Here is a 27,692-nt window from a genome sequence, read left to right on the forward strand (position 1 = left end):
ATTTATTACTGGCTGGATTTTCATCTGCACAAAGATCAAACTAAATATGGACTCACAATATTACTTGTTTGGCTAATATCATTGTGGAAAAAAAAAAGTCCCCTATAAGCATACCTTGGCAAAAAATACGGTGAGGTGAGTTTCGCTGCCAACAATCCAAATAGGGAATTTTGGAGATTTCAAGTAAGAACCAACCTAGAATAAATTCAGCAAAGTAAAACAAATAAATGAAAGATTTTATGCTGTCCCTTAAATATTTGTGCAGAAATATGTGAAACATAACAGGCGTTCATTAACACTTCTTACCACAGAGGTTAGATGGTAAGTGCAGACAGGACCTGTGTCTAAGCTTATACTGCATCTTTAAACCAGACACTGCAATGCAGATCTTACATACACATGTGTCACAGCTGGAAATGAGGACTTTAGATCAAGAAATCCTATATAAGATTGTGCCACAAAGCTTCTAAGCACTTCATTTGTGACTGAGAAAAAGTTTAATTTTGAGCACATAAGACAGATTTACACAGCCTATCATGTTTACACCAACTGACTCTACACTTCCATGAGGACACTTCCTTTGAAAACAATGAATCTTCGCAATCTCCTTTGCTTTTCCTCCTCAGACTGGGAAACTGTAAGAAATGACCTACAGCACTCAGGGCACATTATCCTTTTCTATTTAGCCAGCAGCCCCTATTTTAGCAGCACAACAGCCCTTGGGAATTTACTCTCACCATGAGGTGGAAAACAGGAACTCTTGTATTCATGGCAGAAAACTTAGTTCCCTTGCCCTATGAAAGCAGGGATGAGTCAGCTGCGCTAACATGCAACAGAATGCCCACCAAATAGGAAGGCTCCTTTGAGGGCAGTGGAGAGGAAATGAGTGAGGAAAGGGCAGCTGCTCAGTTAGTCGATGTGGCTGTGGAGCTGAGCAACAAGAGACCTCGCTTGAGAGAGTACAGAGAGGTGCATGGTGGCAGGCAGGGCCTGGCTGAACTTAAGCACCAACTGCAGAGCTAGAATCACAAACAGTTGCCCGGGCACCTAGACTGAGTCACAGACTGGACATTCTAGCTGCTGCTTAATTTCTCTTAGAAAAGGCAAGTGTGCTTCACTTAAGGTAGAGGTTTAAAAGGGGGGTGTAAAATGTTATAGTTGAAACCGCTGAACTAATGGTGCATTTGATCATAAAATCAGTCACCACAGTACACAACATTGTCCTTATTTTGGAAATCAAAGTGCTCTAATAGCTGAATAGAATTACCGTGTGGCCAGGCAATTTAATCCTGAGTACACCATAATGTAAAAACATATGGCTATAAAAATAATATGTGGACAAATGTTCACAGTAGCAGTATTTATAACAGCTAAAATTGGAAATTATCACTCTGAAGTCTTAAATATGAATCATGAAGATATTTCCATAATGAAGGGAGGTAGGTGTGGCCGTAAAGGGAAAAGGAGAGGCTGATGCATAGTTCTGAATTATGTTCAAAGGGTTAGATGGCTAAGTATTAAAAACACCCAAATTAAGTTCTTAGCAATCAGAACAATTGCTTCTGCAAATCATGTTAGACTAGGCTAATCTGTTCTTCTTCCTGAGACTACTAAGGTAAATAATTAATGATAAAGCCTCCTTATAAAGGCAGAGAGAGAGAGAGAGAGAGAGAGAGAGAGAGAGAATGAATAGAGAAGACTCTAGCTACTCTATTCTTCAGGACAAATTACATTTAAAGTTTTACAATAGGAACAGGATTTTGTTTTTTTTTTAATGTATAGTTTGAAACATCTATGAGTTAATGGGTGGAAACAGATTGATACACTATAAAACAAGAGTGGTCTCAACATAGAAAGAAAGAAATTACTAATACACAGGTGAAGGAACCCACAGAGCCAGAAAGTTGAACTGTGATTTCTGGTGTGAGGAAGAAGGAGTGGCTGCCCGGTTAGACCTACTCTTGGGGGAGTGGGGTGTGTGTATGTGAGGAAAACCTTCCAGAACTAGGTAAGGACGATGGTTGCACAGCTTTACAAATATAGCAACATCCACAGAACCATATACATCCAAAATGGTGATCTTTATGAGATATAAGTTATGCTTTCTTATTTTTAAACACACCGCTAAAAGCATCATTCTTTATTGGTGTGTGCATGTGTGTGTAGAAAGGTTATAAATAGGTATTGCTTCATTTATGTACCTAAATATATATGCTGAAAATAAATTAAATGATAGTGTCATTATTAGAAAGCAATCTGTTCCACTCTCAGAGAATGGAGAAATGTTTAGATTTATAACATTTATTCAAACATAATTCATTCCCTTTGTGCCATTCCCCTAATTATCTGGTGAAACGTAAGTAAATACGTGTTGGCTGAGAACTTGCATACTGCTGAGGTTACCTATAGCATTTTAGACACCGACTATTGGGTTTGATGTCCAGGTTATAAACTAGTCAGTCTCCTTTAAGGATAGCTGATAAAACTGATACCAATTCATTCTCTTCATGCTCCTCATACTCCAGATCAGTCTATTTGCCCATATGTCAGGTACCAGACATGGTTACAGTCTTATGGCACAGAGCCCACTGGAATTATTCAAATCAGCACATCATGACAGCCTAGGGAACCAAGCTAGTTCCACCCCTCTTGCCATGTAGAATCTGTGCCTGCAGCTCCAATTTGCTGGTACCCAGTTCCCAAGTGAAAGCCATTGGTGGTTTGATTGTCAGCTCTCTTTATCTCTCATTTATAAGCAACCTTGCATCAGAGCATTAGAATAATCCTGTAAAAGTCTAATACCATTGGGGAAGAGATTTAAAAAAAAAGAGTCACCATAGAGGAGTCATTCCTCACAAATAATGTGAAAGAGGAGCTGGGGCAGGCTGCAGAGATGGCTCAGCCCTCAAAGGCTAGGCTCACAACCAAATCTGGAGAGTAACTGAGGAAATGTCAGGAAATACTTCTTCTGACACAACTTAAAATCAACCCAAGGGACAAGTCAACCATTTATGTAACGAGATGGGAGACTGGGAAATGGCAGACCCCCAATGTGGCTGGAACGGGGCAATGGAGGGAACAACACTGACTGAGAAGATAGGATCCAGTTGAAGATTTACACAACATGGCTATGGGGTTTAAAAGAGAACCAGCCCCCTGAGTACACATATCTGAGCACCTGGCCCCCAGTCAGGGGTGCTGTCTGGGAGTTTATCAAATCTTAGGAGGTAGAACATTGCTGAAGGATGTACATCACTGGAAGCGAGATTTAGAGGTTATAACCTTTGGCCCACTTCCTGTTCTCTCTCTGCTTCCTATTCTTCCCACCATAGAGTGTAGTCCCTGACATGATGGACTCTAACCCTCTGGAGCTATAAGTCAAAATAAATTCTTCCTTCTCTAGTTTCTTTGGTCAGGTTATTTTATCAGAGCAACAAAAAAAAGTAAATGGAAAAATCCTTTAAAAATCTGTAACTTGGTGACAAGTAAAGTGTGTGTGTGTGTGTGTGTGTGTGTGTGTGTGTGTGTGTGTGAGAGAGAGAGAGAGAGAGAGAGAGAGAGAGAGAGAGAGAGAGAGCCAGCACGCGCGCATAGGTGCATACTCTTCTCCAGGATAGATGAGCATGTGTATGTACTAGAAAGAGGAATCTCAGTTTAAGTCTCTGATTGCCAGGCTGTCTTAGAATAGCATTAATTTATAGAATTAAAAATCTCTGAAAAGGGAGGTATTACTGTTGTGCATAGTCACTACTTACAAGGTCAGAAGAGATCCTGTACTGCTCTTACATCTCTGTTTATGGCAGAAGATGTCATGAGGAAGGAATGATGTCTGACAGACAATAACAGAAACAGTAATGTGTGTGCATGCACATGTGCCTCTCCCCACACACACAAAGGAGAAAATGCTTCTTTAGATTGGTGTTTGTTTTGTTTTGGGGGGGTGTTTTGTTTTGTTTTGTTTGAGGCAAGGAGGGAGGGCCGTGGGAGGGAGGTTTCAAGACAGGGTTTCTCTGGGCAGCTCTGGCTGCCCTGGGACTTGCTCTGTGGACCAGGCTGGCTTTGAACTCAGAGATCCACCTGCTTTTGCTGGGATGAAAGCTGTGTACAACCACCACCCAGCCAAGACACTTGTTAATGTTACTAAAAATTGTCACTGTCATCAGAACCACTATATGATATAAACATTCTAAAATGGAAAAAAAAATCTACAAATCTACATCATCCTTTGTCTAAGAATATGGCATCTTTTAAGTGAGAAAACTGATGTGAGCTTCATGTAAAATATTGCAATATTTAATAGCCATTGAGGACTGCACAGGTAGGCACCTCAATTACAACAATGAAGGTTCAAGGCGAAACAGCTTAATAGCATATTTATAGTGAACCATGTATATTTCTACTTTATATAGTATTTTGTTCTTTGCTCTGTCACTCACTCCCTTCACAGGAAAGCAAGTACAACTAGCCGCCTTCATTTCTTAACACTTAGTTTGGGTTGGGAGCTCAGCAAGGAAGTAAGACAGTGATGAGTGGTGACAGCCAGGAGCTGAAGTTAATGACCATCAGAGTGAAAATACTGTCCACAGTGTGGGCATATTCAAACCCCTCAAGACAGTTTACCTTACAATATCGTAAAGCTTCCATTAGTGTTAAGAATCCTACAGCTGCTTGTTCATGGATACCGAGAAGTTCTGCAAAAAAAAAAAAAATAAAATAAAATAAACAAAACCAAATTCAACACTGCATTAGTATATGTAAGTCTGAGTCATGTGTGTGCATATATATATGTGCATAAATATATTTATATTCAAACCATGGCAAAATGTTTCTTTCACCTAAAACTATCTTTAAACCTCTGCACGTATTTACTAAGATGTCAAATCAATGATAGTATGTTCCTGGTCCTTGTTATGCTGTGTTTGGTTGATGTCCCTGGGAGTCCTGCTCTTTTCTGAGGGAAAGTGGATGGGGACGTGGATCTGATGGAAAGGGGAGTTGAAGGGGAGAGATTGAAGGGGTAGGGAAGGAGAGGAAACTGTGGTTGGGATGTAGTAAATAAAACAATAAAAAAGTTAAATCAAATAATCATGTTATCACTATTTATTATAAAATGATACCAGGTAGCTTTGTACTGGGTAAATGTAATGGTTCAAATGTAGATTAAAACTATTTATAAAAGTATTTAATGTTAATTTTTTAGTTAAGAAAAAAATCACTTGGTAACCCAAAGACACACACACACATACACACACACACACACACACACACACACACACACACACACAAATACACACACACACTCATATTCACATGTGTGTGTGTATATATATGTATATGTGTGTGGACATACATACACATATACAAACATATATACATACACACACATATGTGTATGTATGTATGTATGTATGTGTGTATATATATATATATATACACACACATATATATGTATAGTATATATAGATATCTATATATGTCTATATATATATGTATAGGATATATATATATATCCACATACACACACACACACACACACACATGTGTCTCTCTCTCTCTCTATATATATATATATGTATAGGACATGGATATATATATATATATATATATATATATATATCCACGTAATATATATATCCACGTATACACACACACACACACACACACACACCTCCATAAAAAGAGGTAACTTGACTGACCCTTATTTTCTAAAAAAAAAGAGCTTGCTTGTTAAATCATAAGTATTAGTATTTATTATGGGATAATGGTGACCATAACTAAATAGCACTTAAAACATAATTTTTGCTTCTTTCTTTCTTCTTCCTTCCTTTTTCTCGCTCTCTTCCTTCCTTTTTGTTTGTTTTTTTTTTCTTTGTATTTTTGTTTGTTGTTTTTAAACACAGGGTTTTTCTGTGTAGTCCCAGCTGTTCTCAAACTTGCTCTGTAGAACAGTCTGGCCTCAAACTCAGAGATCCATTTGTCTCTTTCTTCCCAAGTGCTGGGACTAAAGGTGTACACCACCACTGTCTGGCAAAACATGGATACTTCAAGCTACTCCTTTCTATTCTAAGTGAAAGCAGCCAGTGTGCTTAAGGCTGTGAAACAGTGATGACTAAGACATAGTCTCTGCCTTATAAAGAGCTGACGAAGGGCAAAGAGAAATGATACAAGCTCTCTACATATGTACATACACACACTCACACAGAGTAGAGTGTGGCAGAACATGTTTCCATGTCAGGGAAGAATGGCAACATCTGAATTTAATCTGATGGTATATGTAGAAAATTCTAAGACCAGAGAAGACAAGAAGAAAAATGTAAACCCAAAGATAAGAAAGAATGAAAATTAACATACTCAGGTAAGGAATGAAAATCTGCCTGAGATTCCTGGTTTTTCAACATGGGGCTTTACAGTGTTGCACAGGACAGCTCCAAACCCTTGACTTCAAGGGTCCTTTCACCTTAGGCTCCTCTGTACCTGGAACCACAGGTGTGTGACACCACATTCAGTTCCTTAAACCCATAACCATGGCAAACACGATAAACAGTGATTAACTGGAAGGAAGACTTCAAGAAAGATATTCTGGATTTGTGTGAAGGCTGAGCATGACTTCACTTTTATGCAAACTGTGACTGAGCTACTTTGGGGACTTCTAACTGGAGACAAGCAGCTGGCAGTAGAGCTCAGAAGCACAGGCTGGGCCAGCCTGGTGAACACTAATGGGCCACCAGCAGAAGGCTAGACTCACTGACGTAAGGTCAAGCAAGTAGTAACCCTGCAGCTGACGCAGCACAGTAGGTTCTGATACAGACACTACGCACTCACAGGCTGGCACTCACCTGGGCTGGCAGGAAGGCTTTCCGTATACTGACACTTAAAGCTAATGTAAGTAGTAAGTAAGTAAGTAGGACCATAAACATAGATTAAAAAGCTTTTCTCAATTCAACTTCAAATATGAAAAACATTACTATCACAAGTATATCTACTATCTACAAGGAAAACCTCTTTGGAATTGTCCATAAACTTTAGGAGGATTAATAGTATAAAATAAAAACATTTGAGTCCTTGGGTTGCAGCCACCAGGGTTTAGGAGTACAGCAAATAGCAGATAGGGTAGAAATGATATTCTATGGTTAGCAAACAGCCTGTTTCCTTTCCTCTAAACTGTGAGCAGAGGCAAATCTTCCTGTTAAAGAAAAGCACATTATGTTGAGAACCAGGGTCCACAGTCTAAAATGCATTACCACCACCTAGTGTTACAGCCAGATATTACACCATGGATTTCCATGGGGTTAGTCAAGTGTCTACAATGGTTGGTTTAAAATATCATGCTACTAAATACAGAAAATTAGACCTCCATCTATCTTAGTGATGAAGTATTCAGATCTGGTGGAGAATCACATGCTCATATCTGGCTTAGATATTACTTTTACTACGAGCTGCCTCAGAATACTATGTAGCTGAAGATGGTGGCCCTTGAACTCCTGATCTTCTACTTCTTCCACATGGAGAATACTACTATGACTAGCACTGGATGATAATATTTCAAAATGCATTATTCTCATACCCTCAAGCAGAATATAAACTTAATATTATTATCATCTTAGATTAAGCACAACAGTAAAACTAAATCTAATAATTTTTATACCAAGTTGTGAAACAATATTTTCATATCATTTACAGAACTTACTTACATTGGATTTTCTTTAAAAGTCTCAGTCTTTACTTTTTGCTTACAAGAAATTGGCAATTTTATGACTATCTTGCCATTGCCTATATTATCTCATAACAGAGAAATGAAGAGTATCCAAATTTCCAATTGAATTTTCAAACTACTGGTTTGATTTTTTTTGTTGTTTATTTGTTTTTTTTTTGTCTTTTTGTTTGTTTGTTTGGTTTGGTTTGGTTTTGGTTTTTCGAGACAGGGTTGCTCTGTGTAGTCCTGGCTGTCCCGGAACTCACTTTGTAGATCAGGCTGACCTCGAACTCAGAAATCTGCCTGCTTCTGCCTTGCCTCCCAAGTGCTGGGATTAAAGGCGTGCGCCACCACGCCCGGCTACTATTTAGTTTGATGGCAAAGAAATAAAACTTTTTTTTTTACCAAAAGGTAATATACAATTTTATCTATAATTCAAAATAAACGTTGTATATATACTATACAACATAACCTGAAATATTCATCTTTTTCAAAAAACCAGGAGAAAAGAGAAAGAGAGAGAAAGAAATATCACCTAAGCCAGATACTTGAGCGTGGTTCTTGACCAGATCTGTGCACTTCATCACCAAGACAGATGGAGCCTCATTTCCTGAATTTAGTAGCATATTTTAAATGGATCATTGTAGATATTTGAAAACTTTTTGCCTCATATACATATTTGAGAGACGACAATACTTAGTCTATTCTCGGTAGTTTTCAAGTAGAGACTAGTCATTACCTACAGTCAGTTTTACAATAGACTTCTTAAACTTGTTACTTTTTACTGAAATTTTCCTCCAAGGCCACACCAACTCCAACAAGGCCACAGCTCCTAATCCTTCTACTCCCTCTCAAACCGTTCACCAGCTGGTAGCTAAACAAGCTAATCTCTGAGCCTGAGGGTCATCCTCACTTAAACTATCATGTAAGCCAACCTGATTTGGACTGTTCCTTAGTTAACCAAAGTTGTCTCTTCCTAGGTGAGGCTAGGTTGTGTCAAGCTGACAATAAAAACTAACCAGCATATCATTTACATTTATATTCTGGATGTTGTTTGAAATATACAATCCTGTTCAAGTTAAGCATACATGCACACTTACACTACAGAATGACCGATTATCTCAAATGTGGATTTAACTAGGATACTAACTTTACCTAACAATCTGGCTCTAGCTAATGTGTTGTAGAAGTAGTACAATTTCAGGACAGCAGCATTTCTGATTTACTAGTTCTGATAAATCATAATTTAAAATGATATTACTTAGTTATAGAAATGATCATATTCCTTAGAGTTTACATTTCCATATTTTCCACTTATCTTTAAGCTAATGACCATCAACTATTGCTTACAATGAATCATCAAATAAATGTATAAAAATGATGAATGGACAAGACATAAGAAAATATTAGACATTTGAAGAAAATACTAGAAAGTATTAGTTTTATCTGGGGAGTTGATATGGGGGAAGAGCAACCAAATCCTAACTGACAAAAAAGTTCAAATGATTGAATATTATAGAAGTGAAACCCTTGGGAAGAAAAGATATCACTAAACAAAATTTACTTAAGAAAAGGTTGGGATAGGGGGTGGGGGGGTGGGTATGGGGGACTTTTGGGATAGCATTGGAAGTGTAAACGAGGGAAATACCTAATAAAAAGAGAGAGAGAGAGAAAAAAAAAAAAAAAGAAAAGGTTGGGAGAGATGCCCTGAATTGTAAAGAACTAAAGGACTTCCAGAGCCTCAGACACTGTGGTAAGCCAGCCCTCCGCCTACAACAGCAGATGATGAGCAGAGGCAGTTCCCAGAGGACAGCACAGCTGCAGGCTTACACGTGAGCAAAGGCCTGAGCTCAGGTTCATTAGGACGCAGAACAAATGTCAATTAGAATGTGTAATCCCTTGTCAAAAGCTGACTAACTTTTAAAGATGGACAGTGTTCAGTCATCACCAGGATACAGAGAAAACACAAGTCTACAGTCAGAAAGATATATTGATATTTTAGGGACAAAGTTGCCATAAATTGTTAAACAGATATTCCTAAAAATGGTAAATCTTCTGAGTTAAAGTATTATCCAGGATTAAAAACACATGCTTTCACAAAACCTTGCACGTAGGTGTCCCTGACAGCATTACTCCTAACAGTCAGGTAGCTATTTCAAATGTCCAGCAATTGATGATTGATAAAGATGTATGGCTCACCATACCCTGCAATATCACTTGCTCATCAATATAAGGAAAGAACTGGTATAGGAAAACACTGTTCAAAGTGAGGGAAATTTGATACAAACACCAGTGCCATATAATTCTATTTATATGAGTTGTTGGCATGGAGCGGATGGAAGTAAGGGGAGCTGATGAGACCAGGATTTCTTTATAAAGTTAGAAAACTATTTAAGTTTTGATTTATTCTACATTTCAACTGAGTGGCATGCATAGTATATAGAAGAGATTTCAATAAAGTTATTACTAAGAAAAAGTTCCTTAAAACACATCTACTTTAGCAAGTCAATCGTGCATGAACATTGAGTAGGCTTGCCTCACACAGTGTTTCTTACAGGTCTGTCTGATAGAAGTCAAACTGGAAACTACCCACATGCTCACCAAGGTAAAATGCTCAAGGCAAAAGATACACATGATGGTTCAAACACCAAGCAACGTTAATAAATAAAGGTGGAAAGATGCCTTGTCCATACTCCACTCAACATTCCCAGGTCACACCTAAAATCCAAGTTCTCCTCACCGCCAGAGGAGTGATCGTTGCTAGGTTAATGAAACAAAACAGACAACGGCAACAAACAACCCCCAAACCTAAGAGCCTTACAAGTGGGATCTGCTCCAGGCCCCTCCCACTGCCCTCTTCTCATGGAAACTCATGGACGCTTTGCTCCTTAGAGCAACGGACTCACATCTCTCCTCTTTACTTCTGCACATTTACTACACTCACTTAGACCATCGGTAAACTTCCATGAGTGTCCTCAGTTGAATGAAACCTGTTGCTTTTTCTCCCTTGCATATCATTTCTTCAAAGGAACGTCTACTGCCAAGGCTACTTCATGCTCATGTTCCTGTGTCCTGTTGCTCCTATAAAACTGTCTCCTTTCCCTTGTCTTCAATGCTAGGCTGTCTAGCACTGAAATGTAGTACACAATGGCAGCATATTGGAAGGATCAAACATTGTCAAAATATACACACCTGTTAGGGCTTTCTCGTGCTTTGTGTGTTAATGCAGTACTAAATGCAGTTTAAAATCCTGCTAATTATCCTCACTTCACCCTCACCTCTAAAACGAAAAGTCCTACAAGTTCTACCTCCTGTAGACTCTACCACAGAAGATGTTCTATACAGAATAAGCAGAGGCTTTACCATGGTCAGATATCCTGGTAGTTTACTTTCTGATGCTTCACTTTGAGCAAATTAATAATCATCCAAGTCTTAGTTTATTTTTTTTTAAGATTTATTATTATATCTAAGTACACTGTAGCTGTCTTCAGATGCACCAGAAGAGGGCATCAGATCTCATTATGAGATCTGAGCCACCATGTGGTTGCTGGGATTTGAACTCAGGACCTTCAGAAGAGCAGTCAGTGCTCTTAACCACTGAGCCATCTCTCCAGCCCCAAGTCTTAGTTTCTTAACCATACCTGTTAAAAACACATATCCAAAGTATATTGCTTATAGGAAGGAAATAAATAGGCCATATCTTTTCCCTCCTGTGCCTGTCTGTCACTGTCCTGTACCTCTCTCCTTGTCTATGCTATGTGCCACAGCTTACAAATTGTGATTCCTCTCCAGTACGGCTACACACGGACAGCATCCTTCCTCCCCCTAGATCCTACTGTGCTATTTCTCCGTTCAGTGCTTACAGTGGTACAGCACTGGGCAGCCTGCATGTTTCCATCCAAGCCCATGCTGCCGCATTCCCTTACCAGTGCTCATCACAAATGTACTGCTTCTCAAACCGGGCTGCACACACAGCAGAATCACCCACAAGTCTTAAGGCCATGTTCCAATACCTAAAAATTCTACCCTTAACTGTTCTCAGCTGGGGCCTGAATATTCATGATTTTAAGGTCTCAAAATAATGTACACTACTGTTACATCTGTCTGTCTCCCTGTCTAAACATAATGTGTATGTTTCCCCCAAAGCCCTCTTGCGCATACTATGTTCACATTAAAATTCCTGTGTCTATTTATGCCAATATAAACACTGCGGAAAAAGGTTCCCTCTTCCTCAGCATGTCTATGGTCCTTATTTCAACGCATCTCATTTCAGCACATATCATATCATCTATGTGCATTTGACAGAGAATTGAGCTCTTCCTTTGAGTCCTTGCAGACATGACAGAACTCTTAGTATTTACAATAGCCATTTGAAGAAGGCATTACTTTCAAAAAAAAAAAAAAAGGAAATTAAAGCAAGAGAAGTAACTTGCCTCATTGTTTGAAAACTACTGTATAACTTGTCATTTATGTTCCACATTTCCTACTATCTTGTATAAACCAGAAATATACACAGCAAACGCTGAAAATTATGTACGGATTTTATTTTATGCTTAAACATCTGGACACAGAATTAAGTTCAAGTCAACATTCCAAATGACTGAAGAGAAACTTTAAATACACTCAGGCAATTCTTTTTCTGAAGAAAACTCTATCTTCTAGCCATTATTTAGTTTCAATCTCTAAATTGTACTTTAAACCATCCATAGTAAAATGACAGTCTTTGCCTTGAATGGCAGTACTTCAAGAATCAGAAATGAATGAATTTGCATATACGAGGAACCAAAGCTTATATAAGTGATGAACAAATTCTGTAACTGAGGTAAGACCCTCAAAATGAGAAGAGCCTATGCACCTAGGGAGGCAGGAGTGCAGGCCATATGGGTTTTATAATAGGATAACCTGAGAGAAACTGTAGGGTACACAGGACACTGGACCAAGATAACTTAGTAATGAATAAAAGAGTTAACAGTTGTGGGCATAGCAGCAGCAGGAAGCAGCAGTGTTAGAGCCCAGGTGGACGGTGGCCTTAAGCTGCAGCTTCTTCTCTAGTTCTCCTGATTACAGCAGATTTCTCAGAGACCAGCAGCTTTGGGAGGAGGGAGAAGGTGAGCAGGGCGAAATCTAAGATACCCCACATTACGTAAGAGACTAGCACTTTGGCTGGCCAGTTCTCATGGGCTTTTACATCTACATCAGAATGGAGAGCCCTTAGGATGTGCTGGACACAGAGAGCAGAACAAGACAGAGCACTCTGGGGACTTCTGTATCTATGCAGTCAGCAAAGCCAGGCTCTTACTAAGTCAATTACACTGCACTCTAGTGTAGGAAGTCAGACTTTAATTTCCAAACAGCACAGTGAAAGGTTGTATTGCGCTCGGTAAATTCTGGAATTCTGTGATTTTAACTCAAAATTTTCCTAACATTGGATTCTTTCTGTGAATTTGCTATACAAATTTCTAAAATTTGAGGAAAATTTAAATTAAAAGTTGAAAATCATTCATTTGGGAATGAAAAGTATTAGTAACATTTTCTTCAAACAAAATATATTCAGTGAGCTGGGCGGTGGTAGCGCACACCTTTGATCCCAGCACTTGGGTGGCAGAGGCAGGCGGATTTCTGAGTGCAAGGCCAATCTGGTCTACAAAGTGAGTTCTAGGACAGTCAGGGCTACACAGAGAAACCCAGTCTTGAAAAACTCAATATATATATATGGAGAGAGAGAGAGAGAGAGAGAGAGAGAGAGAGAGAGGGAGAGAGAGAGAGAGAGAGAGAGTATAAATTTGCCTCTGAACACAAGCTGTGAAGCTTCACATCCCATGATCGACATTTTAGTACGAGGCTTATTGCACTTCCTCTGTAAAAGGTGAATGACTGAGCAAAGGAGTTTAGATTGCCCAGTAACAAATGAAGGAGCTTTCCTCATAGCCGCACAACAGCTGTCTGAGCGAGCGAATGTCCTGGCCAGTGTGCATCCCTTGATGTCTGCGACAAGGCACCATTACAAGGTAATGCTGACTGAATTCAGGTGAGTGGATGCAGTCTCAGAAATCATCACATCAGCCCAGCATGTAACGAGTAGATTCAACGTGATAATAAACGCACGGATCTTGTAAGAACAAGGAATTCAGGGACTTTATAATTTCCCATAACTTCCAGCACTGCATGCAGTACTGCCTCTGAATAAGTACCCGTATGTTACACCCACTGAGAGGTAAATTACCATCTCTCTAGTTAGCTCCACAGTCCCAGCAACAAACCAGAGAAAACCAAAACCTTGAGGATCAAGCCTGACTAAAGCTCATAGATTTGAAACCCAAGATGGCTTCCAAAAACCTGCACTTAGTATTATGGCATCTTAGAAACCGTAAGGGGTTCTTGCAATAGAAAGCACTTACCTTAGCATCCACATAATGTAGAGCCATTAAATAAAGATAAATCTTTCATATTTCACTAAATTATTAATCATTCAAGAACACAGCAAAGAAGATACTTACGCATTCCTGAGCACTCTCTATCACCATCCCATACATTAGATACTGCATGCCCCGTCAGTAGGAGGTTAATTAAGCTTTGGCTATCAATGAAAATTAAATATCAGTTAAAATAGGCACAAAGCTAGTTCTTCAAGTAATTTCTACAATTTTAAATGACTTTTTACATTAAATTATGTTAAATCAAAATAAGTGGAACCCTTGGCTTCCCTTTCCCATGTCCGGCCTTAGTGAGAGCTACAGTGCTGACCTGCATCCGTGTCCCTGCGGTCTCAGAAGCCTAACAGCTTTAAGATGCCATATTTAAATGAATAAAAATTCATTTCACTTAGTGTTACATTTAGTTTTATATGTAATCACTTTTGAATTTATAATTATATTACTTATATTACTTTCCCTCTTCCTTTTCCTCTCTTCAACCCTTTCCATGCACCTCCTTGCTCTTCAATTAATTGCCTCTTTTCCTTTACTTGTTGCTATATACACCTAAATATAGACACACACATATATACATATACATATATGTATATATATACACACACATCGATACATACTCTTGAATAAATAGAAACTGCTCACTTTACATAATGTTACTTGCATGAGCATAATTCTAGGACTTGGTCCTAAAGAATCAACTGGCATTGGAAACCTTCCTACCTGGCTAGTGAAGTCATGGGTCTTGAGGAAGAATCTACAAAAGCCACTTTAATAAACCAGCATAACCCTTAACAACATTTAAATGCAATTCTTACCCCTCACCAAAGACACTTCTCTTTGCAACAGATGCAGACCATTACAATTATATTTCATATGCAATCTTTGATGGAAGGTAAACGATTCTTAACAGCTAAGGTAGACACGTGCAAAAGGAAGGACTTGTGTGAGAATAGATGAATTTTTCTATTCTATTGATTTGGGCAATATAAGCAAAAAAAGAAAAAACTAGATAAGAATTGTTTCAACTCTAGAAGAAACTAACCCAGATAGGTAAGAAAATATTTATTTCTAAGTTAATGTGGGTAAATTTAGACATTTTTAAAGGCCATAAATGGATATAAACAACACTTTGTTAACATATATTGCCATTACTAATGTAAACAAGATACTTGTCATCATAAGAGTCATGTGTAAACAACCTGAAATTGGATGTCATCACTGGCCACACACACACAGCACGCACTGACTAAAACAGTGCAATAATACATGGTGGCACAGGGTCAGTCAAGACCATAGACGTCTGCTACCAACACATTCATCAGAGAGCCTCCTGCTCCTAATGCCTAGATTTAGTAAGACACAGCAGACTACAGACATTACCTGCCATGCCCGTACACAGGGTCTATCAAAGGCTCATTTGCATCTTCAATTGAATTCTTTATGTTTTCAATGCCCTAAAGAAACCAAAATTTTATTAACTTCATTTAATACAAAAGATGACCAGTTTGGACTATATGTTAATAAAACACTGTTCAAATGACCCAGACTTGTATTTGAGATGGTAAGAAGTAGCCCCCAAAGATTCCTTTCCATTCTCACTCATGGGCTCTATGAAGGACACTAAAGGACTCAGAGGTATTATGTCTAGTGTTGGTTAATGGGACAGAGATAACAATTTTCAAGAGAGAAGAGGAACTCATTTAATACAAAAGTTAGTATTTATTTAACTTCAGGATAAATTAAATTAAAATCTAATATACCTACTGAGAAAACTAAATTTAGTTTAGGTCATGAAAAAAGAAAACTTTATAATAAAGCCATAGACTTTTGAGTTTAGACAGAGGTATACAGTTAAATACATGAGAGTTATAAGAAGAAGAAAATGGAAAGTTTACATATGACTATAATTCTTCCCCAAATAGGTAACTCAAATATAAAGTAACAAAATAAAGTATCAGTTATGAGAACAGGCAGTTTCTCATTTCTTAACCACCACCTCCTGATGCTTTTTCTTACAGAAGGGAGGCTGGAGAAGCACAGGGAGAGCGGGGAAGTGACATCCACAGCAGTGTTCACTTAATTTGAACCACTGACTGCTATACAAGAGGCCAAAGCTAAGAGTGGAATAGACAACCAGCAATCAAAGTGTTAAAAGACTGTCTAAGTACCACAGGGGAAAACAGAGAGCTAGGGGATCTTGACTTGTCATCCTACAGAACAAAACAAAGCAGGCTATGACAATGTCAAGATGCTCTGTGGGAAAAAGGCACAGTTGGTGGGCAGAAGGGGGAATCACTTTAGAGAGCAAAGGGTCAAAGGAATCCCAGGGAACATCTGACACATGGCTGGGATACAGGTCAAAGGTCAAAGGTCAGAGATAAGGGGAGCATAAACATTGGTCGAGAATGAACAGTTAGTTCATGAGGGTACAATACCTTAGCCCCTACCACTACCGCTACCCTAACCACCTGACCTCATTCAAGTATTTGGCTGATTTTTCTTATTATATATTATTATATATTATATATTAGTATAATATATAATATTATTAAGGTATTGATACTAAATACCTTCCCTTTTCTCTTCCATTCTATGGTCACCATCCTGTTTTATTTCAGCTTCTACTACAATACTACTTCAGTATCCTTGTCTCTAGGTTTCCACTTACCAAATCTCTTCATCACAAACTCTCATTCCAATTCAGGCATCTTCTAACCACACAATAAGATCTTGTCATTTCCATATTAAACATTGTATTGTGTTCCAATTCTGATGATATGAAACCTTAAGTATTTTTTGCACAATTCACAAGAGACCTCTTATATAAAAGGTGTGAATGTCACCTTTCACGGTTGTCCCTAGGTATACCCACTGCCGTAGGCTTGAAGTATTTATGAGCCCCAAACCTGTGTTATACCCCAATCCCTTTCTCCTTTAGACTTGCTTCTCCTACTGCTTGTAAAACTCTTCTCATCTATAAAGGCTCTACATGCACCAAATGGTCCTTACTACGCAGAATTTGCTCTTGAGTCCTGTCAACAAACTTGAGTCATAGCTTCTATTTTTTCAAAAACTCTTTTGCATGTAATAAATAAAATAAATCTAAAAACTAACACCCCAAATCATGACCATAATAGAATTATTAATATGCTATTTTTATAATGAAAAATAGAAAACCTTTATTTAAAAAACGGATGTCACAGACCTATCATACAGAGTCAATGCTCAAAAAGCATAAGAAAAAAAAAAATGCTGATTTCAGACAAGGTATAATCAGGAGACATTCCAAGTGTGAGTGCAAGGCCACAAGCAATTGAAATTTACATTTGCAAAGAAGACAGGACCAGAGGTGTGCATGTGGAGTTAGGTGCAGAGAGGTGAGCCGAAAGAAATAGCTATCCATAGAAGAAAAATACGAACAATTACACAGGACCCAGGAAAAGACTCTTCTGGAATTCTAAATTTCAGAAGGAGAAAACAAGTGAAAGGACACATAAAGAAGAAAACAAAATGATTAAAGAAAATGCTTCTTTTTTTTTTTTAAATATGAGACACTCTCTGAGAAACTAGCATAACAATTAACAAAGAAATCCATTAAAAGTAGGGGTCAGAAAGAGTCTCTACAGGGGCTAAAAGGTTAAATGCCAGAGATATTGCTAAGATCAAAGAAACCAAAATCAAGAAGACCTGACAACATTCTGATTAGAACATTATCAGTCACCTCTGTAGTCAGTAAGTAAGGGCAGAGGGGAGGAGAGTGTGGACGTGGTTAAAGAATGAGTAGAGGCAGGAACAAAGTCCTTACAAGCCACAATATTCTTACCCTGATGTACAAACATAGGCCACACAGGTTCTAACAGCAAACAGGAAAACAGCACTGAGCTAAGAAAGTAAATCGTCTTAAACAAACCTTTGTCAGTAATACAGAATAGAGAAAAAGCAAGACTCCAAATTTGTTTCCCCACATTGAATACTGGTCCAAGACAGCATCTTTTAATTCTGATACAGTTCTGAATGATCTTTTTCTGGGGGGGGGAAGAAGAATTAAGTATTAATATCCCGATTACTCCATTCACAAATGGAAAAGAGTTTCAAATTCTTGCACATTACTATATACAAACAAGAGATTTTTACTAAGTATCTTCAAGTTCTAAAAAGTAAAATTTAGCCATGGAAAACAAAAACTACTGCTGACAGCTCCTACTATACATAACCCAGTCTCCTGAGACAGTCTGAGCACCGTCGGGAGCCTCCAGTTGTCCTAGGTGTAGTAGCTGCCCCCAGTCCTTCCATCTATGCAGTTATTTAGACCACAGACTGGACCTCTTCAGAGAGGTGCTCAACAACCAGAAACGATTATTAAAACATGCAAGCTCTTCAACAAACATCTGAAGGATAAAACTACAGCATGCATTTGGGCCTTCTTCTAAAAGAAATTAATGTTAAATTTTAAATGCCACCTATAATTCTGTCAACATAGCAGCCTCCCTTTGACTTTATAATAAAAACTTTGAGTGTTCTGATGAAGTGTGGATACTTTTAATGAAAATCACAGGAAGCATATTTTGGCAGGAAAATGATGCTAGTATTTAGCTCACTACAAATGGATTTACATTCATTCAGAACAGAAAAACATGATAAAATGATTGTTTCCACTGATAATGATGAAGACATATTTGATTTCGTGTTTTTAAAAATGTACTTAGATAGTTACTTTAGGACTTAGAAGCATATATCATGTAGATATTATTTTTAAATTTGAAATCAATTAAGTGCTCAAACAAGGTATTTTAAACTCGTGTCTAAGTTAAGAAGTGCTATGTATATCTAGGGATCTTTCCACAGAATGAACATACTTAAAATGGCAATGTGTCCACAAGGTAAGTATTTTAAATGTTTCAATGTTACTTACTGAATTAATGCATGAAATCGCTCAAAGCCAAGCTCTTCGACAGCCAAGGCAGCTATACATAAAAGACACTTTTCAGCACTACACATGGCAAATAAATGACACAAGATACACACAGCAGGCTGTAAATACTTTCAAGCAATCAAAACATTCCCTATTTCTTATTCCCTTATAAGTCTCAGTTTACTCTGAACTTTATAACAACATGAATTTATAGTTCATCATCTTAGTTACTATGGTTATAACTAAAATGGATATAGTACTGAGAACACAGAAGGGTTACTAAGTAACGAACATCTCTGTACAATTCAGTCACAGCTAGGAGAACATGCAAAATAGGAGGGACTACTGCCTTCTGTCACACATTGTCATGTGTCTTGAATTTAAAATAATGCCCTAGTTTACAGATAGCAGTAACTATCAGGGCTAATCTTTTTCAATATAAAACCCTTAGGCTTAGGGCTCATTAATTAAATGCATATACTAGGCATAGCACTGAAACCACAGGTTCAAGGACAGATTTAAGTTTGTTTCCTCATTCATTCATGCAATCAGCAACTGTTCATTTACTAAGGCCTTACTGAGTGCTGGGCACTCTTGAGAGCACAGGCCTCCCTCACTTAGTTAGTTGTCATGGCCTCATCCTCTTTACTTGTAAAAGAGGGAGCTGAGATCCACAGAGGAATCCTAAGAGCACCAAGCTCTAACCAGCACTGAAATGTAGACTCGGTCTTGGCTTCCAGAAGATGTCTTTAAAAATGGCTAATCAAAATGACTACTTTCTTGCAATGAACAATTTCATGAAGCAAATTATAGAAAGTCACACATTTTCACTAGTGATTAAAACATGATTATGAAATCAGAATTAAAACTTTTCTGTACAATTTAAAATATCACATTATATTAGCTTTATAAAGCCTGATTTTAACTTTTCAATGTTTCAAATGACTTTCTAAAATCTTTAGAAGTCCAAATTGTTTAATTTATCTTTTGGTTTATGTGGGAAACAAACTGAAATTGAACCCAAGAATTCACTACTGCAAACAAGTGTGCATTACTAACAAGCAAAAAATATTTACACCACAAAAGCCAATGGAGATAATGCTGTACACATGAGTAACAATGAGAGGGGAAAGGTTTCACATTTAAATGTTGAGGATAAAATAATTCTATCTAACCTCATCCAAGTTATACTGTTTCATAAACTGCTTATGCTTCACTGTAAAGCTGACATAAAGAGAATACTTTCAAGAGGCTGGCAAAAAAAAATACAAAACAAATATATATGTATGGCTTAACAGTCAGAGATGGTGGGGAATAAAGACAAGAGGAGGACCACAGCTGGGAATAAAGAAAGACAGGTAAAACAGATTGTTATATGGAATAAATATTTCAATGTAAGTTCAGTTCAACTGTTAGTATCTAAGATAAATTCCTAGATTCTCAGTTAATAAAATGTTTTAACTATATATGAAGTTAAAAACATATTTCAAGTATGGTTTTATGTCATGTGTATTTTTAAAATGAGGCACTAAGTAAACTAGAAAATCCTACATCACTTTGTTTTGGAGGAGGGCTCAATCTATCATGCCCACATAGCTAACAGTGTGCTATGACGCCCTTCCTCCTAGAGCTTGCCAACGTGTTAGCACAGAAATGCACCACCACTCCAGAGTAAGCATATGGTATGCATGTGCTAAGGTAATGCTAAATATAACACGAATGTAAAATGCTAAATGAGTGTAAACACTTTGAATGGTTTAAGTGTCCCTTTCTCAATATGTAGTATCTCAAAAGGAGTTAATAGCATGCTTACAAGCCACACAGTACAATTTACAAACATTTAAAAATGAGTCTAAATGATGCTTTATTATCATTCTTTTGAATAGCTTCCATTTGTCTTTAAATGTCATTATCAATTCCAAAATGAATTCTTTTCGAAAGGCAATATTTTAAAGGTCTGAAAAGAAACACTACACAACTGTTTAAATTTTTAAAATTATTTCTGGCAAATGTGTTATTAAAATTTGCCAAGCACAAGCTGTTCTAATTGTAGAGGAAGGGGAAAAAATGGACAGTGAACACAGACATTTCAGCTCAGGGGAGGCAACACTGTCAGTAGACAGTTCTATATGGATAGTGATACATAACACACACAATCAATATTTACTTCCTAATGCCTAGTATCTGTCTTTTACAGAATCAATTTGATATAGAAGGTAGTGAGTATGTTCCAGTATATATGGAATAAAGTACACTTGGGAACTAATAATTCCCCAAAGTCACCTAACTAGCAAGATTAGTCCTCCAAAGCAAACCAAAGAGCAACTCCTTCTATTTTCCCTACCACCAGAAGTCGTTAATTTACTCGTTCATTTTGGCAGTGTTTAGGCCACTTTTAAGAATGTTCAAGTGTGTAATTTTTATGAATGAGAGTAGGTATTATTTGTATTATTTAAAATAAAGAAACTGCAGTCAAGATGTGGAGAACTTAAAACATAAGTAAAACGAAACTAAAACTACTTTAGTCCAAATATATAACAATGTTCAAAAGGATCAGGAACAAAATAACAGTGTTTAATTAAGAAAATATCTCCACTGTTGTTCTAAAACAGAGCTGAGGATATTTAAGCATTGATGGTGAGAAAGCTCCTCTCATCTAAAGAACACTGTGCACCTGAACTACTGCATGCAGATGTATTTCCCACAGACTTTTAAAATCAAAGTTGTAATACTAAAAGATTTCATCAAGCAGAAGTTAGCTACAATTATTTTTAAAATGCTTAAGAGACAGATGTAACTCCTTTTGTAAAAATGCACTGTCTTACACTAAATAAAATAATGGAAAAGAGATAGAAAATATTAACTTAGAGAAAGTGTTATCAAAACATAAAATATTTTTTCTTCAAAATTTTCAATAGATTTATTAAAACAAAAGAACAAGAAATTACTTCATGAAATAAAAACGTATCTTACAAGAATGTTCCACTTGGCAACTAGACTGTGCAGGACTCCCAGAAATCCTAGCCGCTTCCTCGGGGGTCCTTCCTCTCAACCATGAAACCAAGCAGTATGATCCAGAGCTGTCATAAGCACTCTCTACAATATCACACAAGGTGTGACAAAGGAGCTCCTTCTGCTCTTCCTCTAAAAATAACCAAAGTATGAGTTACAATGCTTTGTCTGGAAAAGAAAATCGAGTCATGAGAAACAGTAAGAAGGCCTCGGCTTAATAATGAAAATCAAGTGTTTTCTGAGAATAAGGAAAACCCATATGACCAGAAGACTGGAAATTACTCTTTAGAAGAACAATGTGCCTAAAGATTAAAATGTTATCACCTTAAATCCTGGCACCAGTTAGAAGAAGACTGAAAAGTGCAGAACTTAATTAACATCATGAGAAATCATCATCTCACCTTCAGCACTCAGCACTCAGCTCCCTCTACTGCAGAGTCCAAAGAAAGGAGCAACAGGGCCCCCGGGACCTGTTCTCCTCATCTGCTGAATTCCGCCTGACCAGCTTACAGGAATAACAGCAAGGCGACAAGACACCATCAGCACACAAACCACAGGCCATTACTGAGCAGAAGCAACCACCTCTATGCTGCATAAAGCAGGAGCCTTACACCACTCCACAGTATGCCGAGCACTGGTGCTCTTTTCAAAGGCACAAACAAGGCCATTTCCTCCAGAACCTGGGCAGCCCTCCGCCCTCTTTCAAGCAGTGCCCGCTTTCCAGTGCACTATCACACTCACACTTCCAAATGAAACTAGTGTAACACATCCTACATCACATGTTACAGTCAGCAATGGTTCCAGTCACTTGACATCACAGCCTTCATGACCTTATGAGAATGTTTTTCAAATTTGTCAAAGAGACTGTATTTTTGAGGAAGAAATGTTTTCAGCAATTAAAAGTCATGGTGATAATAGACTCTCAAAGTTTCTTTACTGAACTCGTGAATTAGATATTCATACTAAATATATGACCAGAATTCCGTTAACTCCTCAGTTCAGAATCTTGAGGAGATTCTATGGTCATGGGTTAGAAGGAAAGCTATTATGTTCTTACACACAAAGCTGGCACTGTAATCTCCTGCCTTCTTCTAGAAGTGACTGTGAGGCTCACAAGGAATTCTGCAACTGAGGAAGGTCTTTGTAAACTGCCAAGTGGAATGCAAATGTTTGTCATCAGGTGGCATCCCGTATCAGTATTACTCAAGCTGCAGAAACTCTGATAGTTTATTCTGCAAACTTTCAGTGTTCCCATTTAATAATGCATTATAATAAAAGATAAAAGAGTAAAACAAGAATGCTGAGCTCTTCATCACAACTCAATAAGGCAAAAAAAGAAAACAGGAGGGATGGGGTAGGAAGCCACCAGCAACACACAGGCATGGTGGTGCAGAAGGTAATCCTAGCAACAAGTAGTTAAACTAGAAGGATCGCAAGGCTGGGGCTAGCCTGGCCTACACAGTGCGTGCCAGGCTAGCCTTGTTATATAGTGAGTTCCTGTCACACAAACACCAGAGCAAAGAGGTTTTAATTATGGATATATAATCATCTAAAGGTTAAGAGAAACAGCCATTTAAGCAAGAGGCCTTATTACTATAATACTCTGTCTTCTGTCCCTTATTAAGAAAAATCTGAAAAAGAACATTTTAAAACAAAGTCTGTTTTATTAAACTTTTTGAAACATCTGAGAAATAATATTCCATCAATTGTTCCCCAGTGAAGACAGACTTTTAAGAAAATGAATTACTAGCAATAAGTGTGACTTAGATGAGGTGTAAAAGAGAAGCCGGAGGGAGGAGAGAGTTTGAAGGCAGCTAGCATACCTGAGCAATCCCGCCAGGACGACTTCTCGGAGGAGAACAGAAGCTTCTTCAAAAGAAACGCCTTTACACAATTAAAGCGACAGTTAGAATGCATGGTAGTCACAGCTCGCGCAGCTCTTTCTTTAAAAACGAGGAACACTCAATGCCATCTTCCTGATCTCCTGAGTAGTTTTATTCAAAGTCTTTCCCCACAGTCAAAAGACAGGGTATAAAGATATTTACTTAGAACATACTACTATCAACTTTGCCCCAGATTTACAGATTACCCATCTCAGATACATACATTCTAGTAAGTAGAGAATCAATTCCCATAGCAGATAGGTAATTGGAATTTATAGAAACCTAGCAATCTGTTCACATAGTGAAGGTTTACAGAAATACCTCTACATTTCTCTTGGATTTCTAGGATAGGAGGTATCTAAATACAACAATGGTCCATTCTTTCCTATAGCTCTGATCTGTTATACAGAGAATACCACTACTGGTCATCTGCAGAAATTTAGCAGGGCCCTGTATTAAGCTAAAAGACAAAAGCACTGTGGATGAAACTCGGTACTACAACACTTGCCTACCATGGTGAGATTATGTGCTAGATGCCCAGTACTATGGTAAGACGAGAGAGAGAGAGAGAGAGAGAGAGAGAGAGAGAGAGAGAGAGAGAGAGAGAAGAAGAAGAAGAAGAAGAAGAAGAAGAAGAAGAAGAAGAAGAAGAAGAAGGAGGAGGAGGAGGACGAGGAGGAGGAGGGAGGGGGAGAGAGGTGGGGGAGGGAGGGAGAGAGAGAGAGAGAAAGAAGAAGGAGGAGGAGGAGGAGGAGGAGGAGGACGAGGAGGACGAGGAGGAGGAGGAGGAGGAGGAGGAGGAGGAGGAGGAGGAGGAGGAGGAGGAGGAGGGAGGGGGAGAGGTGGGGGAGGGAGGGGGAGAGAGGTGGGGGAGGGAGGGAGAGGAAGGAAGTAAGAATCTCACTATTAGAGTAATCACATTCTCACAAGAACTCATAACTTCATGAAATGAGTCATCAAATTATATGGTTTCAAAGAAAAAGGAACTGATCTCTAGTCTTCTACTGGCTACGTCGTAGAAAGCTGCAGGATACAGGACAGTGCCTCCTTAAGGCACAGTCAGTTGACTTGTTTAAATGTGGATTCCTGGGCTCCAATATTGACTATGAATCTCTGTAGGACAAGTCTAAGAAATGGGGGTATTATAAAACTCTTTACATGCTATTAGAAAGCAGCATGGAGATTGCTTTTAGTCAGAAGGACCTAAGCTTGAGTCTTGATTTCCTAGTCAATCAAAAGTGCTAGGACAAACTCTGAAAGATTTCCGTAAGGATTATATGAGAAAATGTATGCCAGGCACTCAGCATACTGCCTGGCACCCAACAGGCCACCAATTCAAAGAATGTGACCACCCCAACAATAAAGTCCTACTGTACTTAAATAGACATGAAACAAACACTATACTTAAGTCTATGCTATGATCAGCAATCAACATAAATGAACTATTCTGTGTAACTACTTACAGAACAAACTTTGAAGGTAAAACAGGGGTGTTTATCCTACCACTAACTCTACTGCTGTCGGCATATAACATTACCTTCATCATCTCTTCATAACTGCTTTTAGAAGAAGGAATTATAATGCATACAGTAAGCAGTATGTTTTTTAGTTTTCCCAGAAATAACAGCCATAATCAATACTTCTATGAAGTTCCAAGATTTACCTGTTATGTCCACATTTAAACTTTGTTAAAATACATTGAGTTGGTTGTAGCTTTTGCTACTATAAATGAATTTCTTCATGAAGAAAACTTTTTCTATATGAAGGGTTATTTTTAAAGAGGGTTTCTCAGAAGTACATTATTCATTAAGAATCTATATAACTCTGACCATATTCTACAACAACTTCACAGAATCTTAGTTAAATCTGAACTAGACAACAATATTCCAGAGTGTCAGTACTACTCTACCAACATAAGTGTTGACAATTTTTTATCTAGAGAGTTAAAAAAAAAATAAAAAGGAAAAAGAATCAAGCTGTTGCTTGATTTTTACTGGCATGCACTCAGCAAATGTCTTTATTCTTTTCTTGTCTAGCATCAGTGTACCTGTTAAAAAACCACTTGGTGATGCCCATTTGACCTGTGGGGATGAATTGTATCTTATCCAATTTGTACTAATTCACTGCTAAACATAGGCAATATCACTTAATAATAATATTTATTGAAATTTTTTTCTGAGCTTAAAGTAGTTCTTTTTCTTAGAGCACTGGTACATTAATGTTTTGGTTTCCTAAGGATATATTTGGCACATGATAGAAGATGACCGAAAATCATTTGCCTCTCAATCTGCCTCTCATATTGGTAGTATTTATAAAATTTCAATTTATTTCACCACTGATTAGAGTTCCTTTATCACAGTATTAATAAATCTTGGTAAATTCTTATTTAATAAATGAATTATCTGTTTAATGCTATTCCTATGTACATATTCTAGAAGTGTCATAGTCTAAACTTAATAGTTTGAAATGTTACTGTTAATATTTTAACTTACTAAATTCTCTCATTACTTTAATGATTTAATTTTGATGCTTAAGCAGAAACACACACATATATATTATATATATATATTTATACACACACACAAATATACGTGTGTGTGTGTATAAAGTAAGTTTATTGATTGAAAATATTGGCATGTTCTCAAAGCAAACCCACTGTGTTAAAGGTCTGTAACATGCAGTCAAAATTTTAATGTTAAAGTTATCCCTTGTTTATTTTTGATACACACTGGTTTTTAAATGCCTGTGATCTACCTTGTGTTTAAGTATATTCGCAGACCTCCAATTCTTTAGCACTATTACTGACCACAGAGACTATTTCTGAATGTAATACACACGATAGAGCAAGGGTCTTCAGATTCAGACGAGATTCCTATTGGTACATGAAAGCTGCCTCAGTAGATTCAGGAAAATAGATATAATAATAATTAGTAGTACTATATTTTCATAAAAATATATGTAATCACACAAAATATTTAAATATTCTATAATTATTATATTTAAATTTCTACTTTATACACTTAGCGACTTTGAAGCAATAATAATTTTATCAATATGAAAACAATTAGTTTTATTCTTTGAAGAAATAAAAACAAGATGATCTATAGAGGTGTATTTTGGAATAACTCAGACTGCTTTTCTTTTTTAATTTCTTAGATTTATTTTATGTGTATGGATGTTGGCCTGCATTTTTGTATGTACATCATGTGTGTCTGGGTCCTTGGCAAGAGCAACAAGTGTTCTAAAGCACTGAGCATCTCTCCATTCCTGAGAAGGCAAAAGAACCTCTTCCTTTTAACTGAGTGATGTTAGCATATGAAAGATAATGTTGGGAACTAATGTCTTACATAACCAAGAGTTTAGAAATGTATCCTTCATCCCCAGTGGATAATTTGCATCATTTCTAATTAAATAAACATTTTAAAGTATGAACAGCTTTGAGGTGACACTCATAGTCACACTTCTAAGAGTAACCCAGAAGCTGTTAGTTCTAGCAACTTAACAGTTTATGGTACTAGTCAGTTCTTAAATTCAAAAACATTCAGAGTCAAAACAAGGCCATCCTGAAAACAAAACTCTTTTGTACAAAGAAAAAAAAATTCTTTAAATTGTGTTTGTAATTGGTTGCAACTTACTTAGAAAGGCCAATCTTTAGCTCAAAATAATATATAAAACTTAGGCCATGAAAGCATGCACTCATCTGTAACTTTCTAGAGACATCTTTGTAGATGGAATAAATGATAAAGGCCTAATTGTTATGA

At 37.5% G+C, this 27,692-nt stretch overlaps 1 protein-coding gene across 19 annotated transcripts in view; it reads right to left on the minus strand.

The window, feature by feature from the left end:
- Nucleotides 1-27,692, minus strand: part of Mindy3 (MINDY lysine 48 deubiquitinase 3) — a 72,227-nt gene that overhangs the window by 34,726 nt on the left and 9,809 nt on the right. For 5 of the 19 annotated variants that reach the window (NR_149732.1, XM_006497522.4, XM_006497526.4 and 2 more), the window contains exons 3-10: nt 23,872-23,932; nt 22,010-22,180; nt 19,037-19,088; nt 18,035-18,149; nt 15,505-15,578; nt 14,191-14,270; nt 4,621-4,691; nt 115-195 (exon numbers count right to left, since the gene is read on the minus strand). The exons of 1 other annotated variant lie outside the window; for it this stretch is intronic. Coding sequence is in view for 13 of the 18 variants with exons in the window: in XM_006497522.4 (XP_006497585.1) it covers nt 115-195; nt 4,621-4,691; nt 14,191-14,270; nt 15,505-15,578; nt 18,035-18,149; nt 19,037-19,088; nt 22,010-22,180; nt 23,872-23,932 (705 nt within the window). In the remaining 5 variants the exon portion in view is untranslated. Of the gene's footprint in view, nt 1-114; nt 196-4,620; nt 4,692-14,190; nt 14,271-15,504; nt 15,579-18,034; nt 18,150-19,036; nt 19,115-22,009; nt 22,181-23,871; nt 23,933-27,692 lie in introns of all 19 variants that reach the window. 13 more of the 19 variants (XR_001783166.2, XR_003953695.1, NR_149745.1 and 10 more) reach the window with 10 other exon arrangements.

The sequence above is a fragment of the Mus musculus genome, chromosome 2 (genome assembly GCF_000001635.26).
Source record: "Mus musculus strain C57BL/6J chromosome 2, GRCm38.p6 C57BL/6J".
NCBI lineage: Eukaryota > Metazoa > Chordata > Mammalia > Rodentia > Muridae > Mus > Mus musculus.